Source organism: Typopeltis vanoorti, chromosome 15 (genome assembly GCF_054136105.1).
Source record: "Typopeltis vanoorti isolate ZY-2024b chromosome 15, IOZ_Tvanoo_1.0, whole genome shotgun sequence".
Lineage (NCBI taxonomy): Eukaryota > Metazoa > Arthropoda > Arachnida > Uropygi > Thelyphonidae > Typopeltis > Typopeltis vanoorti.
In genome coordinates this window covers 18,494,130-18,514,135 of record NC_143563.1, presented here as the reverse complement: position 1 = coordinate 18,514,135, position 20,006 = coordinate 18,494,130, and the positions used below count along the sequence as shown (strand labels likewise).

At 36.0% G+C, this 20,006-nt stretch overlaps 1 protein-coding gene across 2 annotated transcripts in view; it reads right to left on the bottom strand.

Moving 5' to 3' along the window:
* Positions 1-20,006, bottom strand: part of LOC150098431 (retinoic acid receptor RXR-alpha-B-like) — a 289,067-nt gene that overhangs the window by 93,222 nt on the left and 175,839 nt on the right. For both annotated transcript variants that reach the window (XM_090405562.1, XM_090405561.1), the window contains one exon: positions 3,365-3,483. In XM_090405562.1, the coding sequence (XP_090261688.1) occupies positions 3,365-3,483 (119 nt within the window). The remainder of the gene's footprint in view (positions 1-3,364; positions 3,484-20,006) is intronic.

Genomic DNA, 20,006 nt, shown 5'->3' with positions numbered 1-20,006 from the left:
CTTAAAGTACAGAAATTTATAATGGAAGCCGAGGAAGAACAAGAGAGATTATTATTATCTGCTTCAGCATACAGAAGTTCTAAAGTTACTGTGACCCTTCTTCAAATTCTTCTCATGAATAGAGTATTAAATACTAAAAATTATGTGAACTATATGCAATTCAGTAAAGCCTGATTCCTTTGTACTAAGTGGATAAATAGAGCATTCTTGAGCACTTCTTTAAGACCTCTTGATATATATGGCTATTATATGAGTTGCAAGGCATTTTACGTTTGTTTTTGTGCCAAATAACGCTATGTTCTCCCTCACTGTTAGGAAGGCTAAACCTGATTTATTTTTAAAGTGTTCACTCATTCAGATTTCTTCAATAGTTTATGTTACAAATTCTGAAAAATAACAAAGCATAATATAGCTTGTAAACTTCTTACATTCTAAATGGTGGATGAGGTGACTTCACTGTGAAGTAGAAACCATTAGGGATGAAGGCAAGCTTGATATTAGGTTGTTTCACATTTTGGGTTATTCCATAAGTAATTCCTCACCTCTTATTTTTTTTAAGAAATATCAGTGATAGACCCTCTGTAGATGTGATTTTCTTGAAAATATCCAGTCATTCCAATGATCGATGGTGCAAAGTTTACTAAATACAGGTGCAATGAAAAATTACAAACCACAAGTGCTGTTGCAACCATTCACAGATGCCAGACATTCTAAGACAAACCAACTCTTAAATTGAAAATTCAGAGAGTTCACTGAAAAAAACAGGATTATTAAGCTGTGGACTTATTAGCCAGTCAGGATGTAGTTAGCTCATTCATAAACATATCCAAAGATGAAACCATATTATTATTATTACACAAATTTTCCCATCAGACATGTCCAACACTGTTTTCTTATAGCATAACTAGGGGGGGGGGCTACGGCATCCAACCCACCCCCGTGTTCAGGACTGGTAGGCCAGTTCTCCTCAAATTCTGATGACTCGAAAGGAAGATTCTGCTCTCCCTCCCTCCCCGGCGCCTACAGTGTATGGTTGCATTAATTTACCAAAGATCTTGGAGACGATTATTTTAAGACCCGATTTTCTTATCCAACCCATTGAGGACACCATGTAAGAACATTAGTTTTGTTGTCAGTTACAATTTCAATTGTTTTCCTCAATTATTAGTTTCGTGTTGTGTGCCTCTCATAGCTATAGCTGTGATTAGCAGCATCACAGCTATAACATCTGATGATGTGGGTAGAAAACCAAAGAAATATTAGCTAGTTTAATAAATATACAGTCTTGACCCCCCCCACACACACACAGTGCCAACAGAATTGCACAAGTCCATTCCATTAGTGGAGCTGTGTGCAGCCAACTTTCAGGCGTTTACCAGTAGAGAAATAGAGTTGTCTAGCTATACGGGTTAACATGCAATGGGGAGATTATGAGAACGGTGTAGCTGTAATAGCACTTCACAAAGTAGGAATGTCTTGTGAAGCCACCTGTTATTTTCAACATGATAAAAACACTTCGGATCAGTAGGATGTTTATGTATCAGACTATTAACTGTTATAACTATACAGAAGATGTACCTGAGTACCAAAGAACAGGTCGACATGCTGCGTTAGGATGAAACCACTTATGCGGGCTGTGAGACCATAATCCTGTGAGAATGCAGAAAGTGATGTCGCGAGAGATGAATATTTCGCAGAGAATGATGTTATGTGCACTAACTGATGACCTATCATCGTTCTACTTGCCACTTCTTAATACCACAACTTATTCAGTAGAGGGTGGCAAAATCAAAGGCACTTCTCCAGCGGTGCGCAAACAACAGACACAGAGATGTCCGCTTCACAAATGAGATTTTCACCACTGATGAGTCGTTTAATTGCCAAAACTATCAGATATATGTTCCAGATGGTTGCACAGCATGTCATAACACCCAGGATTCAGAAAGGTTATCATCCTGTGTCAGTGATGGTTTGGTGTGTGTGTGTAGGGAAGGGGGGGGGGGTATCAGGGGTATCCAAGTTCCATTTCTGTGAGGAAGGGGTAAAAACCTTTGACAAAGTGTATCAAGAGACCATGCTGGAACCTCTTGTATGGCCCCTGAACAATACCTTGTTTCACAGTAGACAGTGGTTCTTCCAACAGGACTTGGCTGCTGCATGCAAAGCAAGGATCACACAACAGTGGTAGAAGGCAAATATGCCTAAACACATCACCCGATCTGAATCTGTTGGACTTTAAAATAGTGGTTGGAGCTTGAGAGAGTAGCTTGCAAGAAACAATACCTCAGCATCGCCAGCCTAAAGGCAGATTTGAAGTGAGCAGTGGCAGTGTTTCAGTTGGACGTTGTGCATATTGCCATCAATATGCGGCCTCACAGACTTCAGCCATGTGTGAAGGCAAAAGGGATATTTTGAACATGCTAAATGCATGTTATACATGTGGTTTGTATGTGCTGTTTAAGTTGTAACGATATTTATGGCTACACTATGTAATTTTTCTTCTCTTGGTGTTGTTTATATCATAAAGCATTATTATGAAACTTACACCATTATTATTAGCTTTGCTTTTTTCTTCAAATTTTCCTGACATTTGTATATCTGATATTCATTTCCTACTCCATGGTTTAGATCTCCAAAGAGGACAACATTTTTCTTTATGTCAGCTGCCTTTTATAATTACTACAAAAATTCATCCACTTCTTCATTTGTAGCCTCTTTTGCTGTTGTAGATATAGGTGCAAACAAGTCTTGTTGTCCAATTCTCTAATTTGATATTTTTCCATGTTATTCAACTTAATATTGCTTTACATTCAAGAAGGTCATCCTCATGTTTGGTGTTGAATATCACATGATCACTATTGCCTGAATGTAACATCTTGCATTTGTTATTTAGAAGAATTTCATCTGTTTTTGTTTTGTTAACAACAATTATGTCAAAGTGGTACTTGTTATCTTGATTTGACCCTTAAGTGACCATACACTTAAACTTGATGCTGTTAATATGAAGACTAGTTGTTGTTATACCAGAAAGCTATTTACATGATCTTTACCATATGACTGATATCAAAATATACAGAGTAATTTCTACATTTGCTTTTAGTGCCCCCCCCCCCAACTTGTCTGCTTATGTCTTATAAGGACAGAAATTCAGTTTTGTGGAGATTGTTTTGCTTTATTTTGTATAAATAACCACAGAAACAAACTTGAACCTTAATTTTTTAATTAAAGTTTTTAATTTAACTATGACTTTGAATACTAAACCATATACTTCCTATTCTATGGAAATTTACATACTATTTTTTAGCATAGTATGTAAATTATACTATGCTAATCACATAAAAAAAAAAAAACTCATTACACTAACCTGTAAACTCCGTAATGCTTTCCAGAAGCTCTATCGCCACATATTGAACAAAGATGTTTTGATCCACTTAGTGGATGATTTGGAGGATACTGTGGTGATGGAGGCCTTTGTGATGATACCTTTTTAAGCAAAAAAAAAAAAAAAATATTTTAATGTTAGTCGTTGATGGATTCATAAAAATTATTACAAAAAACATGCATCAACAAACACAAAAATACTCTTAAAAACAATATATTTGTGAAATACATATATCTTGCCAGTCAAAAATTATGCTATTAAACTAGCCAAAGTTGTCACACTTATAATTAGTAATTCTCATAGAAAGGCTTAGACGTTGGTTAATCATGCTTATTAAATAATTTAAGGAATTTACAACGTACACAGGATATAAATTAAATTAACCTTTAATCTATATTTCCAATATTTTGGCAACATCATGTTGCCATCTTCACAGGAACTTAAAATAAAGACACATGCACGCAGGCACACTACACATAGTAAATGAGGACGAAGCAGGAAGCTATTGTTTCTGCTAAAAGTCCTGATGGTGCCCCCTATTGGGCTACGTAGGTATTCTTGGCCATTGGGCTGAAGGTCTTCTGATGTAAGTCTCCCAAATTTGGGACAGTCTCATGCACCCAAATTTGTTGAGGTTTGGACTGTTTCTTAGGGCTGAGGCCGATTCCATGAATAGCCTTTCAAATTTGAATTTACTACGGTGTATTACTGTGGCTTTCTTCCACCGTATTCTGTGGCATGTATCCAAAGCATGGTCTTGCAGACCATGCTTTGGATACATGCCAGAGTGGCTGTACTGCCACTCTGGCATGAAATAGAAATACATGCCAGAGTGGCTGTACTGGTGAAACCGGATGTAGTCCTTGCATTCTGAAATTCTGATGTCCGCTGTCCTGCCTTGGCCAAAGTAGGACAGCTTACAGCTGCAAGGGACCTGGTAAACACTAGGTAGGTCTAGGGGAAGTGGTTGCTCTTTAGTGGAGCAGATAAGGGACGCCAATTTTCTATATGGTCTGTAACACGAGGTCAAGTCATGTTTTTTTAGGATTTTGATAATTTTTTCCGAGGTGCCTCGGATGTAGGGAATGGTAATGGATTTAGAGTAATTCTTGTTGTGAAGGGGAAGAGTGGGGTTGTGGTTTACTGGTTTCAATATTTTTTTTTTGGTTGAGAAAGTGTTGAGGATGTGGTTTAGTTCTGTGGTTAGGGCATTGTCATTTGAACAGAAAAGTTTAGTGTAGAGTCTTAATAACTCCAATATCCTGTTGTGTAGTGTCTTAATAACTCCATATTGTTGTGGGGTAGGGTGGTGGATTGTTGGTGAGTGTATCTGCCTGTATGGGTGGGTTTTCTATTAACTGAGAAAACCAAGGTTCCATCAGGCTGGCAAGTGACTAGTGTGTCTAAGAAAGGGAGGCTGTTGTGTTTCTCTTTTTCCAGGGTGAACTTGATTCTAGGGTGTTGGTTGTTTAAGTGTGTTAGGAAGGAGAGGAGTGTATCAGAGCCATGTGGACAAATAGCGAACACATCATCAATGTAGTGAAGCCATGTGGTTGGTTTTTGTGGGGCAGAGTTTAGGGCTTTCTCTTCAAAAATCTCCATAAAAAAGTTAGCCAAGGGTGGGAAAGTGGTGAACTCATGGCTGTTCCCTCTATTTGTTTGTAGAATTTTCCTTGCCAAACCTGAGTTCATTGTGAACTGAAATAGGGCTGAGATATCGGGAGGAAATTTAGCTTGGATTAGCTCTAAGGTTTCTTTGAGTGGGATATTTGTGAATAAGGAGGAGACGTTAAAACTGACCATTATGTCAGTATGTTGGAGTGTAAGGTTTTCTATGCTGGCTTTGAAGTGGGCTGAGTTTTTTTATGTGTGATAGTAAGTTGCAGTATAGTGTGCGAGCACTTGGTGGCACCATCAGGACTTTTAGGGGAAACAATAGCTTCTTGCTTTGTCCTCATTTACTGTGTGTAGTGCCTTTATTTTAAGTTCCTGTGAAGATGGCAATGTGATGTTGCCGAAATATTGGAAATATACAGAGGCTGTTCAATAAGTTATAAGACTATATTTATACAGAAAACAGATTACCTTTAATCATCATCATTTGCATGGTCTTTTTCGAAGTAACTACCATGAGACACTATGCGTTTGTCCCGACGTTGTGTCCACTTCTTAAACACATGTGAAAGTCCATTTTTTGAGAGTTCTTTCAAAACCGCCTCCGCAGCTTTTACACATGCTTTGTTGCTTTCGAAATGGTGGCCTCTTAGTGGTTTCTTGAGCTGAGGAAACAGTCAGAAATCGCACGGTGTGAGATCAGGACTGTATGGAGGATGTGGTAGGATATCTATGTGTTCTTCTACAAAACGTCCACTGCACCACCAGCAATATGTGGCCTTGCATTATCGTGGTGCAAGAAGAAGCCATTCTTCAGCAACGCTTCCTTTTGACATGCTGTACCATTGTCCGTAAAACATCGCATAGTATGAGCCGTTTACAGTATTCCTGGGTTCTACGGCGTGTTGGTAAACAATGCCTTCGTAGTCAAAAAACATTATGGTCATAACTTGACCAGCCGGTTTTACAGTTTTTGCTTTCTTGGGGGTAGGCGAAGATGGATGCTTCCGTTCACTGCTTTGTTGTTTCATTGTAGGGTCATAGTGATACAACCAAGCTTCATCTACTGTAATGATGCGTTTTAAGAAGTTGTCACCTTCTTGTTCCAGTCTTTCTTTCCATTCTGTGCACACATTCACTCGATGCTGCATTTGCTCTGGTGTCAAGAGTTTGGGAATCCATCGGGCACAAACACGTTTCAGTCCCAAATGTTCAGCCATGATTGAGTGAACACTTCCCACAGAAATATTCAGGACAACATGCAGCTGGCGTACTGTAATTCTGCAATCCTCCTTGATGATAATCGCTGCTGTGTTGATCATTGTCTCTGTGATGGACATTGAAGGTCTTCCCTCACATTCAAGATCTTCCACATTTTGCCTTCCTTCCTTAAAAGTTTTATGCCAGCGAAAAACACTTGCCCCCGACATTGCTTCATCGTGGAAAGCTTCGTGTATCATGTTAAAAGTGTCCGATGCCGATTTTTGCAAACGCACACAAAATTTAATTGCATAACGCTGTTCCAAGGACACTTCCATTTCGACGACTTGTAGGCGCGACGAAAGAAGCTTGCGTTTAGTCACGCGACACACTGGCACATCAGCCCGTATACGCCATCTATCAACCTCTTTTATTAATACAGACAGCAACATTTCTTTATTCCACAAAAATTAATATTGTGATGAGTGGTTTCGTGACAGTAAAATTAGTCTTATTACTTATTGAACAGCCCTCATAGATTAAAGTTTAATTTAATTTATATCCTGTGTACGTTGTAAATTCCTTAAATTATTTAATAAGCACTTATAATTAGGTTTCTGAGTTATTGCAGCATCCATCCATTTCCAAGTTATATATGTAAACTTATGCTCATTCAAGGTACTAAAATCAATAGCTCAGTCTTATATGAAGGCCACAGGTTTTCCCTCCTGGAAACAGGTGTTATCCTACAAGCTAGCTAGTAGAACACATTTAAGGGTAATTGTAGCAAAGTCTTCATTTGTATCCTTAATTACTGAATGCATTAATAAGGGTACTTTCATATTCCACAACAGAAACAATTCAAAGTTCTTTGTGGCACTTGTCATTCACAGTTTTTCTTTACTAATTTTCAAAAGACAAACAAGAACTGTTTGATTTTAAGTAGCTGAAAAACTTAGGATACCAACAGCACGTACTCCACAAATAGTAAGGTATTTACTCCAATTTCTTTTTTTTTTATAACAAATCAGTTAATGTTATAAAACTGGTGAGAAGACAGTAACCAAATTCTGAACTACATAAATATATTGAAAATTTCATCCATTTAGAGAATACCTATTCTACATTAGTACCACCAAGGGCTTAAGGGTTAGATAATCTGGAAAAATCTCAGAAGACCATACCCATTTCAGGAATAAGCAGGGTAGTAATGATTCCATACAGGTCAATGTTTGCTTTTTATAAGTGATAGCTTACTATAAAGTAAGTATATAATTTATAAAAACATAGAGAATACAGATAAAAATGTAAGAAAATGAAGCAATGTGTAAAATTAGCTAAACAAAAGTCATGGGAAGACTTTGGTAAGAACATAGGAAAAAAAAGTATCAAGAAGGTGGCCAAATATTCTGGATGCTATTGAAAAAGCTTAGAAATGGAGGAAAAAGTACTGTAACAGAAATCAGAGATGGTAAAGGTGACATGAAAATGGAAGATAAAGATATTCTAGATGAATGGAGTAATTATTTTGAATGACTGCTAAATGAAACAAGCAGTGTCAGCATGGTTGTAGTAAACTCGCAACAAGAATGCAGTCAGGAATACATATCCATACTTCAAGTAGAAAAAGTCACCAAAAACCTGAAATGTGGAAAGGTAGCTGGAGTAGATGATATTCGACTAAAAATGTTAAAATATGGAAGTATAAAAGCTTTACGGTGCATAATTCAGAAGGCCTGATCAGAGGGTTTAATTCCAGGTGATTGCAGTAGAGCTCTCATAGTATTCATCTTTAATAAAACTGAATCTGGTGAGATTTACACAAGTATACTTGAGAAACACCTAAGAAAAATTGCGGAGGAGAAGCTTGGAGGGGAACAAGCTGGGTTCAGGCCAAACAGAGGTTGTCAGAATCAGATATTCACTTTACAACAAAGAGCTGAGATAACATGAGAATATGACAAGGGTCTGTAGTTAAGTTTTGGAAAAAGCATATAACAAGGTGCCCAGAGAAAAGCTTTTTAGAACACTAAAATTATATAGTGTAAATGGGATGTTATATCAAGCAACACAGTCTCTATTTGTAAATTAGCAATTAGAATTGAAGGAGGTACAGCAAGATGGTTTGATGTTAAGTCAGGTGTGCGACAAGTATGTACATTATCTCCACTGTTAATCTAATCATCATATATATGGATCACATTATGAAGGGAAACAGTATCAAACCTGATATTAATCTCACTCTTTATATGCAGATCATGTTATACTCCTAAATAATTCGAGGGCAAGTCTGCAGGATTCCTTGACCAAATTGAATAACTGCTGTACTAAATATGGTATGAAAATCAACATTAAAAAGACAGAAACATTATCTGTATCCTGAATGCTGATTCTATAGAAAAACTAAAATATTCCAGCTATTTAGACAATTTTTAGTGAAGATGGTACATTAAATATGAAAATATACAACAGAATTAGTAAAGCTGGAATGGGAGGAAGTCAGTTGAATAAATTTATATGGAATAAGAAAGAAATTAAACAAAACACTAAATTAGTGGTATACAAAACAGTATTCAAACCAATTTTTACATATACATCTGAGTGCTGGGTTAGCAATGAAATACTTGATCAAACACTGGAAACCTGTGAGATGAGAGTTCTGAGAAAGATTAGTGGAATGAACAGATGGCACCAATGGCAGAAAATATTAAAAATGAAGATATTAGGAAACAACTTGCCATTGTCAGCATACAGGAATGTGTCAGTAGAGCCAATCTTAGGTAGTATGGTCACAAATGGGAGAGGAAAGATTAGCAAAACAAGTGTTCTTTGCCAGGTTAGCAGGAAAAAGACTCAGGGAAAGACCACATTGAAAATTGCCTTAAAAGACAGAAATATAAGCTCTGATAATGTTGGAATGTTGACATATAACAGAAGAATTTGAAGTTGATCAGATGTTAATAATGGTGTAATTTTTCATGCAGTACTATCATAATATCCAAATATGTACATGATTCCCCTGTACATATCAGGAATTTGATAATGATGATGTTCTTGAGTCTGGCTCTCACTGATGAGACCCAAATAAAAGACAAAACTAGTCTCAACAGTGATCCTTCCCATAATGTTTTGCATTATAGAATACTAAGGCAACTGAAAGTCTCATTGACTATGTTATTGTTGATAGTGATGTTTTCTCCCTAGTGAAGGACATCAGAGTGTACAGAGGATTTGAAATTGGTAGTGATCACTATTTAGTCTTGAGCAGGATAAAATTGAATTTCATGTTGAAAAGAATAACATGTAAGAAAGTTTTAAAGTGAATAAAAGTTCTCAGATGTAAACTGTAGACTAAAATACACAAGCCTTATTCAAGAAAAAATGAAAGAGTCTGAGAACAGGAACCAAACCTTGGAGATTCAGTGGCAAGCCCTGAAGAAAATACTGATTGATTCAGCCAGAGAGGCACTTGGTGAGGTTGTCTGCAAGGGTAGAAAAATCAGAACTCCATGATGGACACAGGAAGTTAAAGAGGCAGTGAAGGAAAAGAAGAAAGTATGAGAGTCCTGAGAAAGATTAGAGGTGTGAACAGATGGCATCAATGGCAGTATCATATTAAAAATGAGGATATTAGGAAAGAACTTGCCATTGTTAGCATCCAGAAATGTGTTAGCAGAGTTAATGTCAGGTGGTATGGTCACTTAAACAGAATGGGAGAGGAAAGATTAGCAAAGCAAGTGTTCTCTGTCAGGTTGGCAGGAAAAAAGACCCACAGGAAGACCAAGATATAGGTGGATTGATACAGTAAAAAGTGCCTTAGAAGGTAGAAATATAAGATCTAATAAATTTGGAGTCTTGACATGTAACAGGTTGATTTGGAGGAAAATTATAGATCAGAAGTTAGTAATGACGCAAGATACTATCATATCTGTACACCCCTTGAGCGTACATGTCATGAATTTGAATGATGATATTTTGATTTGCGGGTTGTTATCATGTCTATTTTTTCTATCGGTGGAGAAGATACTCAGTTTTGTTTTTTCCAGGTTTATCTGTAATTTAAGTTCCTTTGCCCATCTTTCTAAGCCTTGTATTGGTTTATTTAGGACTATTTCAGATTGTTGAGGATTACTGCTTGTGTGCCAGATTGCTATATCATCTGCATAGCATGCTATTTTTGTATTATTTATTATGTGTAGATATCAGTAATAACAAGACCAAGACAATGAAAATAAGCAAATATTTAAAATATCAACTGTATTGTAAACGGAGAACCTATAGAATAATTAAAACATTTCAGGTATTTAGGCACAATTTTTAGTGAAGACGGTAAATTAAATATGGAAATAGACAACAGAATCAATAAAACTGGTATGGTAGGAAGTCAACTGAATAAATTTATATGGAATAAGTCAAAACACTAATTTAGCTATATACAAGACAGTATTCAAACCAATTTTATCTCATGGATTTGAGAGCTGAGTTAGAAATAAAACACTTGACCAAAGACTAGAGATCACATATATGAGAGTCCTGAGAAAGATTAGGGATGTGAACAGATGGCATCAATGGCAATATCATATTGAAAACGAGGATATTAGGAAAGATCTTGACATTGTCAACATCCAGGAATGCATTAACAGAGCTAATCTCAGGTGGTATGGTCACTTAAACAGAATGGGCGAGGAAAGATTAGCAAAACAAGTGTTCTCTGCCTGGTTGACAGGAAAAAGGCCCAGAAGAAGACCAAGATATAGGTGGATTAATACAGTAAAAAGTGCCTTATAAGACAGAAATATAAGATGTGATAAGGTTGGAATCTTGACGGATAACAGATTGATTTGGAGGAAAATTGTTGATAGGAAGTTAGTAATGATATAAAGTTCTTCAAGTAGTACTATTATAATATCCTGTATATCCCTTGAGGGTACATGTCAGGAATCTGATGACAATGACGTGTGGATGAATATTGTTCATATAGATGAGAAATAGGAGTGCACTTAAAACAGGACCTTGTGGGATTCAAGCCTAAGTTCAATACATATTGGAATAAATTGTACTGACTTATTTTTCTTCCTTTCATGGAAATCCTAATTAATGTGTTCCCCCTTATTCTAGTATCGTATCCATACACATCGAAGGCAGCTGTTAGAAGTCATCTATGACTGATTGATTGGCTGCAAAGATAAAATAATTGTTCTTCTGTGCCGAGACCAGTTTGGTAGAAGTTGATCTTGTTATTTTCTAAGAGCCAATTCATAAGTCTAGTATGTATTATTCTTTGTTTAGTTTACAGAGAGTACTAGTCAAAGCTATTGGCTTGTAGCTTTTACAGTCATTTGGGTTTTCGTTAGGTTTTAGTATGGGCATAATGACTGATGTTTTCCAGATTTTTAGATGTTTACCTGTATTCCAGGAAGTGTAAAAATATCTTCAGAAGGCATTTTTAGCTTTTTCTCCCATGTTTTTAATCATATGTCCAAAGATAAGATCATCAATTCCGGGTGATAAGTCAGGGTCAATTTGATTTATTCCCTGTTTCTAATTCTGTCATTGTGAGATCCTGAGAAAATATGTCTTCAGAAGGATAGGTTCTGGATTGTATTAGCAGATGTTTTGCAATTTTCATGCACCTTTTGTCTTCTTTGTTGTATTGCAGTTTGCTTACTTTAGAGTAATGTTCGGCTAGCATATTTGCCATCTGTTTGTTTGTTTGTTGCTGCTGTATTAATTCCTGAGGAGATTGTGTTTGAAGAGTGATCAGTATCCAGAAGTGTTGTGTTATTTAATAATCTGATGATATTCCATTTGGATCTAGTCACTTGCAAAATTCTTCCCACTTTTCTTGTTTGCAGTTTGAAATTTCATCTTCAATTTTTTGAATTAATTCTATTAACTTCTTTTTGTTTTCTTCTGTATTATTCTGTTTGTTGATAATCTCTCTTTCGGTGATCATAGCATTGATATTATGATCTTTCCAAAATAGAACCCAATTATTTTTCCCGAGTCCACTGGGAACTGAATTTTTTGCAGCTCTCTGTATGTTGTTAGTTAGTTCTAGCAGTTCTATTCTAGTTCTTTACTAATAGGTGTGCCAGTGCAGTATGTTTTCTAATGGTTGTGTGTATTTAGGCCAATTTGCTTTTCTAAAGTTCCAAGATCTCTTTTTCTTTGGTTTTTAGTCTAACTGCAAATTAATGGTTGTGATAATAGGTCTATGATCACTGATGACATTCTTTAGTATTTTCCACTGGGTAAGATTTGCAGTTTCATAATCTACTGCTGTGATATCTAATGTTGATTCTGAACCCACTGTTTTTGACAGATATGCATTTTCTTTGTTGCTTATGATCTCAAGGTTTGTGCTCCTTTCCGATCTAGTTGTGGGGTCCCATGATGGGCTTTTGGCATTTAGATCTCTTAAAAGGATATTTATATCTGAATTGTTTGACAGCAACAACAATGGGAAAGAAGAGACAGAAAATTTTCCCAAAGGATAGGAATGCAAGTATTGTGAATGACAATAGAGGACCAATATCTATTCAGGACAGATGAAAAATTGTGGTACATATGATAGTCCTGAGAGCTATTGGATATGAGATTGAGATAAATGAAACAGGCTATCTAATCAAATGTTATAAGCCTGGAAATCTAGAGATCAGTGATCATAAAATGTTTAAAGAAATTTGGTTGGAGAAGCAAAAAGAAGGTGATCCTAATGGGGATTTTAATTATGGGAATATAATGGATTGAAAAAAAGGCGATACATACAGAAGCAAAGAGGGCAAATTTCTAATTCTTATGAGATAACTGTCTTAAGCAGCAAGTAAAGAAAATCAGATGAGATTTCAGAGCTGTTGGATTTGGAGACAGTCCCCAGAGGATGTAACTGTTAATCTATTCACATGATGGCCAAGCAGGTAAAGATTTCAGTTCAAAAGGAATATATGTGAACCATAAGCCAGGTAAATTATGAAAATCTCAGTAGTCAAAATTGATATGATGGAATGATGAGGTGTAAGGAAACGAGATTCACAGATCATGGGAATTTGCTGAAGCACATCTGACACAAGCAATGTACAAGTGTATACCAAAAGTCACAATTACAAACACTCTGGAAAAAGAGATTATTATGTACAATGTATAAAACAGTAGCAATGACTAAATGCAAGGAGTATATGCAGGCTAGAAAAGAGACAAGTATGGTAAGAAAAGAAAAGATTCAATATGAGAGGAAATTAACCAATCAGGCTAAAGGAAGTCTAAGAGAACTCTTCTACTGTAGCAAGCAAAAAGGAAGAATGATGATGATGAGAGAGAGAAAGAGGATGCTGACAAAGTAACTGCTATAGAGGATGGAATGGAATTATTTAATGATAGTTTTGTGAGAGTATTTCATACTGATAAAAGTAGTGTTGTGCAAAGCCCAGAAAGGAATCAAATGCTAAAAGGGCTATACCTCTAGTTTCATTCACTAAGAGATGTGAATGAACTTAGGTGAAGGCACTTAAGGTCTGTAAAGTGTTGACTAGACTAGATGTTAATAAGGTTACAAGACTGGATGATAATAAATTTAGTTTAATCCTTTATCCAAGTGTAAGCAAACAAAGTTTGCACTTGAAGTATCTTTAGGACTGAGGCAACTTGTGGTAAAGGAGGACCAAACTCTCATCACCCCTTGTCTTAGTATCTCCCATAATGCAAAGCACATCTCCTTGCAGACATGTATAATGCTATGCATCACCACCTCTGGGTCTGGCTCTCACTGACAAGATCTCAATAAAGGTCGAAATCGGTCTGGGTAGTGGCCCTTCCCTTAATGCATAGCATTATAGATGTCTGCAAGGAGATGTGCTTTGCGTTATGGGAGATACTAAGACAAGGAGTGATGAGAGCTTGGTACACATTTACCACGAGTTGCCTCAGTCCTGAAGATACTTCAGGAGCAAACTTTGTTTGCTTACACTTGGATAAAGGATTAAACTAAATTTATTATAGTCTAACCAAGTGGAAAGAAAAAAAAAAAACTTCCAAGACTGGATGATATATTGGAGCATATTTTTACAAATTATACAAAGGAGATAATGTCACAGACCTGGTTGTTTGCAACAGAGTTCCAAAAAATGACTAGAAAAGAAAATAGCACACAATGGAACAAAACAGATGTTTCCAATCTTAAGGTGTATAGCATGATTAAGCTACTGATAAGATTGATTAGGACTGAAACAGAGAATTAGTGGACAGGATTAAATTCCCTATGATGGCCAGCATCAATCTGTAAAGTGAATGTCTTGAAAAAATGACAAATGTGTTAGACAAGAAATCTGATATACACTGACATTATTGGATTTCACAAAAGCACTTGACACAGCAGACCACCATATGGCATGCTAATATGCAAAACGATGGAGATGGGGGAAGAAAATAGATTAGCCACCTTACCTGCTATTATGGATCAAATACGCATCCTCGTACGCTTTGTATCCATCATATATTTCAATGTAATATCAATGGTATTACAATTTTAATATGCACTTCGCATCCATGGAAACTTGGACGTATATATACGTCCTGGCCAGTAGCGTGGTTAACGAGATGCAATGGATAGGAGACTGATTGTCTGAAAGATACCAGTAATTTGTGTATGGGAAGGGAGATGCAATGTCCTAGAATAATAATTTTAAAAAAAATTAAAAAAAAAAAAAGTAATGTAACCAGTTTCTTGGAACTTAACTATTTAATTTATTAGTTAATGATATTTTATATAGAACTGATAAGATTGGAGATGGGGAAAGAAAATAGATTAGTGAGATGCAATGGATAGGAGACTGATTGTCTGAAAGATACCAGTAATTTGTGTATGGGAAGAGAGATGCAATGTCCTATAATAATAATTATTAAAAATAAATAATAAATAAATAAAAAAGAAGAGTTTCTTGGAACTTAGCTATTTAATTTATTTGTTAATGATATTTTATATAGAACTAATGAGGGATATTCAGTTGTTTGCTAATGACTACTAAGAAGAGTTATAAGAGTGATGCTGATGCTAAATCCCTTTAGGAAGGATTAATATACTTTTTTTTTTTGTTTAAAGAGATGAGGGGTTGCTTTTTTTTTTTTTGTTTTTTTTATTGATCATCACAAATTTACACTTCAGAGTGTGCAGAAGCATAACACCTGGAATCTGGGGATGATGGCTGATAGTGATGGTTTTGCAACTCTTGTGAAGTTTTAAAGGCATATTACAAGAACTGTGAAACCACAGTCAAAAACCACACTTGGACTATTGCAGTAAACTTTGTTACTTGGTTTCCTTTCTTTGATCACGAAATGGATTCAGAGAAGAATAACAAAGGCAATATCAGGATGATGTATGAGGGAAGATTGAGGAAATGTATTTGTAGAATTTGTGGGGGAGTGGGATATGCAGAGAAGTGATATGGACTTTTACAGAAGGAGGGAAAGGTGTGGGGAAGCCATCCCAGAAGTTGTAAAAGAGTGATGAATGAATTTGAGGCACAATGTGACAAATTATACTGCTGGGTGAATGACAGAGGTGGATGGAAGAAATTGGTTCAGTAGATTTGAAGATGGACTATGAATGGATATGGTAAGCAGTAAATGCACATATTTTTAGAAATTTTTTTTAACTTGGGTGTATTATACGTTAAAGATACCAAGAAATTTTATACTTGGTTTTAATCCTTTTCCCTAAGCAAAACAAAGTTTTGCATGTGAAAGATATTCACGTCTGAGCTACTTGTATATAGAGGCTAATGACTTCATATCACTTGCCTTAGTGTGTATCCTATAATGCAAAGCAAAGCACATCCCATTTCGGGTGTGTATAATGCAATGCATAATGGGAAGGGTCACCATCCAGACCAGTTTTAGCCTTTATTGAGGTCTCATCATTGAGAGCCAGACCCAGGAGAGATACCAAGTTGAAAAAAAGAGATATACGTATGTATGTATATATATATATATATATCATATACATATATATATATATATCATATACAAGTAGACACCATATACATATACAAATAGACAGAAGGTGCATGACCATATTAATAAAACTCTCTGGATGAGAGAATGATGTAGAAAGTTTTTTACCTTGGGTGCATTATACGTTGAAGATACCAAGAAATTTTATACTTGGTTTTAATCCTTTTCCCTAAGCAAAACAAAGTTTTGCATGTGAAAGATATTCATGTCTGAGCTACTTGTATATAGAGGCTAATGACTTCATATCACTTGCCTTAGTGTGTATATATATATATATATATCATATACAAATAGACAGAAGGTGCATGACCATATTAATAAAACTCTCTGGATGAGAGAATGATGTAGAAAGTTTTTTACCTTGGGTGCATTATACGTTGAAGATACCAAGAAATTTTATACTTGGTTTTAATCCTTTTCACAAGTAAGCCAAACGAAGTCTATATTATTCTCTTATCCAGAGATTTTTATTAATAAGGTCAAGCACCTTTTGTCTACTTGTATATGAGATATGTATATATATGTTACCGCTAAAGTGCGAAAACCGTTAATGTGCACATTACCTAGCTAATCTGCAGATTAACTGATTTGCTCCGTTGACGTGCGGAATCAAGAGTTTCTGCATTTTACCTAGGTAATGTGCACATTAACGGCTTCTGTATCGTTAAAGTTCAAAAGTTTGTTTCTCTCATTTCCTTTCCCTACTCCTTCCCCCCCTCTCCCTCCACTTTTAGTTTGGTTTTTTAATAAGTAAACATAATTTTATCATATGTTTTTTTTCTTAATTGTAATAATATTTTAAACCGTTTGATTCCTTGTATTATATTAATTGATTGATGATTGATTCTATCAACTAATTTGTTGATTGTATTAACTTGATTCTTTAGATATCAAAAAATAAATAAATAACATTATCTTAATTTAAACATACAGAAACGTTGCTGTTGTTCCAGCAAAGATCTTATTTTCACTTTAACAAGTGTCTAGTAGGTAATGTGCAGATTACCTAGGTAATTTGAGAAATGAAACAATTTTCCGCACATTAACGGATCACCGTAGTTAATCTGCACAATACCTAGATAATCTGCACTTTAGCGGTAACATATATATGACTTCTGAATTACTTCAACCTTGGTATCTCTCCTGGATCTGGGTAGTGAGTGGCCATTCACATTATGCATTGCATTATACATGCATGAAAGGGGTGTATTTTGCATTATGGGATACACACTAAGGCAAATGATACAAAGTCATTAGCCTCTATATACAAGTAGCTCAGTATAATCCCAGTGTGAAGAATTAGATCATATGTTATATGAGTGGTTTGCCCTGAAAAGATCAGAGGGAGCTCACATTTCTGGACATGAATATATTTCACACACAAAACTCTGTTTTGCTTACTTGGGAAAAGGATTAAAACCAAGTATAAAAATTATAAACCAAGTATCTTTAAGCACATATTTTTAGTTTTAGCAATACAGGAACAATGAAAGTAAGTTCAGCATAATGCTTACAATTAATATATCTACAGAAAGGTTTCTATCTGAGTTTAGTTAAGTGACAGACAAGTCATTAAGTGGGACTGCCTTTTCCATATTAACCAGATACATAAAATCTCTCGTAACTGGCACCCAATTAACCCAAAACAATGGCACTTTTGAATGTCTAAATTTAAACCCGAAATTTAAGCCTATGAGATAAGAAAAATATACAATGGGCTTGCATTCTGGCAACACTGTCGTATGTACAGCTGAGTCACGTGGGGCATGCGACTCCTGAACGTATGCTTCACACAATACTCAGAGCGGCTCATTGGCTAAGACAGATCGTGTGGGTTGTTTTGTATATTGTGCAGCCAGAACTCGCACAACAAACTACATTCATATATGCACGCTCCTAGCTCACGTGGTGTCGCTATGCCCACTCTTGCAAAACATAAGAGAAATGTTCTCACTCTCAAGTTAAAACTTGAATTGCTGGAGAAAATGAAGAGAGGTGTCAGCAGAACGAAATTAATGGAGGAATATAAAGTTGGAAGTTCAACTTTGTACGATATAAAGAAACAAGGTAGTCAACTCCAGAGATTCATGATGCAAACAGAATCTACAAAAGCTGCAGAAAAATCAGAAACTGTACACCAATCCCAGTATGAAGAATTAGATTGTGTGTTATACGAATGGTTTGCCCTGAAAAGATCAGAGGGAGCTTGCATTTATGGACTGATGGTGCAAGAAAAAGCAAAGGAATTGCACATGAAAATAAAGATGCAAGGCGAGTGTGGATTTTCCATTGAGTGGCTTAACCAATTCAAAGAAAGTATGGAATCCGTAAGTTAGATGTGTCTGCTGAATAGAGGAGTGCTGATGAAGTGTCTGCAAATGAGTTCATTGAGCAATTTCAGAAAATTGTGGGTGAAAATAATATGACTGTGGAACAAATATATAATGCCAACGAGACTGGATTGTTATGGAAGTGTCTTCCCACGTCAACTTTGGCTTGTGTGATGGAAGCCTCACCGAAGGACTTTAAGCAGAACAAGGACTGCATAACTGTGGTAGTATGCATAAATGCTGCAGGTATGCACAAAAGTAAGATTGTCAGTGGCAGGCAAGTACTGCAATCCATGGTGTTTTAAAAATGTGAAAAATCTGCCTATCCATTATCAAACACAAAAGAACGCATGGATGGATTGTGACATATTCAAAGAATGGTTTCATAGTGTATTCATGCCCAGTGTGATGGATCATTTAAGGGAAAAGGGTTTACCAACAAACAGAAAAGTGATTCTTTTGTTGAACAATTGCCACACCCATCCCCCAGCTGAAGACTTAAATTTGAAAACATTTCTGCTGTTTCTGCCGCCCAGCGTAACAAGCCTTATCCAACCGATGGACCAAGGAGTCATTGAGAGAATATAAAGATGAACTATTACTCTCTTGTTATGCATTGATGTGTGAACTCTGAAGACAGCATCCAAGATTTTCAGAAACAGTTCACATTGAAAGAAGCCATATTTACTTTGTCTCTTGCCTGGAAGAATGTAAAGAACATTACTTTACATCCCTGTTGACGTAAATTGTGGCAAACTATCATGTTTGAAGATGATCGTTGGTCAAGATGATCAAGTGACGAAGATTTTCATGGTTTTAAAACACATCCCGTGTCCGACATCTTGGATTCAGTAATACATTTGGAGAAGGTTTGTGTTAGTGAAGAGAAGGTGCAGGCTTGGGTGGATGTAGACAATTCCATTCATGTCACTCTCTCTCTCTCTCTCTCTTGATGATGCCAAATAATCGAACATGTACTGAGAAAGATGATGAGGACGACGGCATGCAGACTAAGAAAGTTACGTGGAAGGAAGCTGACGAAGGATTGCAGACTTTCATAAGATTTGCCGAGCAACATTCATCTATGTCAGCACATGATGTTATGAAACTTCATTGTATACACAGTGAATTTTTAAAGCTCTGATGACAATCTTGTAAGCAGTCAGACATTCAAAGTTATGTCGTCCCACTAAGAAATTCACAACAACTTTCATGTGATAATATGTACTGTAATTTTAAAATGCTGTTTAAATTTGACTTTGTGAAATCTAAAATTATGTGTGTGTGTTTTAAATTTAAAAAAAATCTGCACGATTTTTGATGTTATTTATTTAATTATGGCCGGCAGATCGAAAAACACAACCAACGAACTTCACATGCAGCAATTTCTACAGATGGCATCACAAAACATGAACAGTTAAGTTCTCGAAATATATATTCAACTATCCGGCAAAATCTCGTATCCAGAA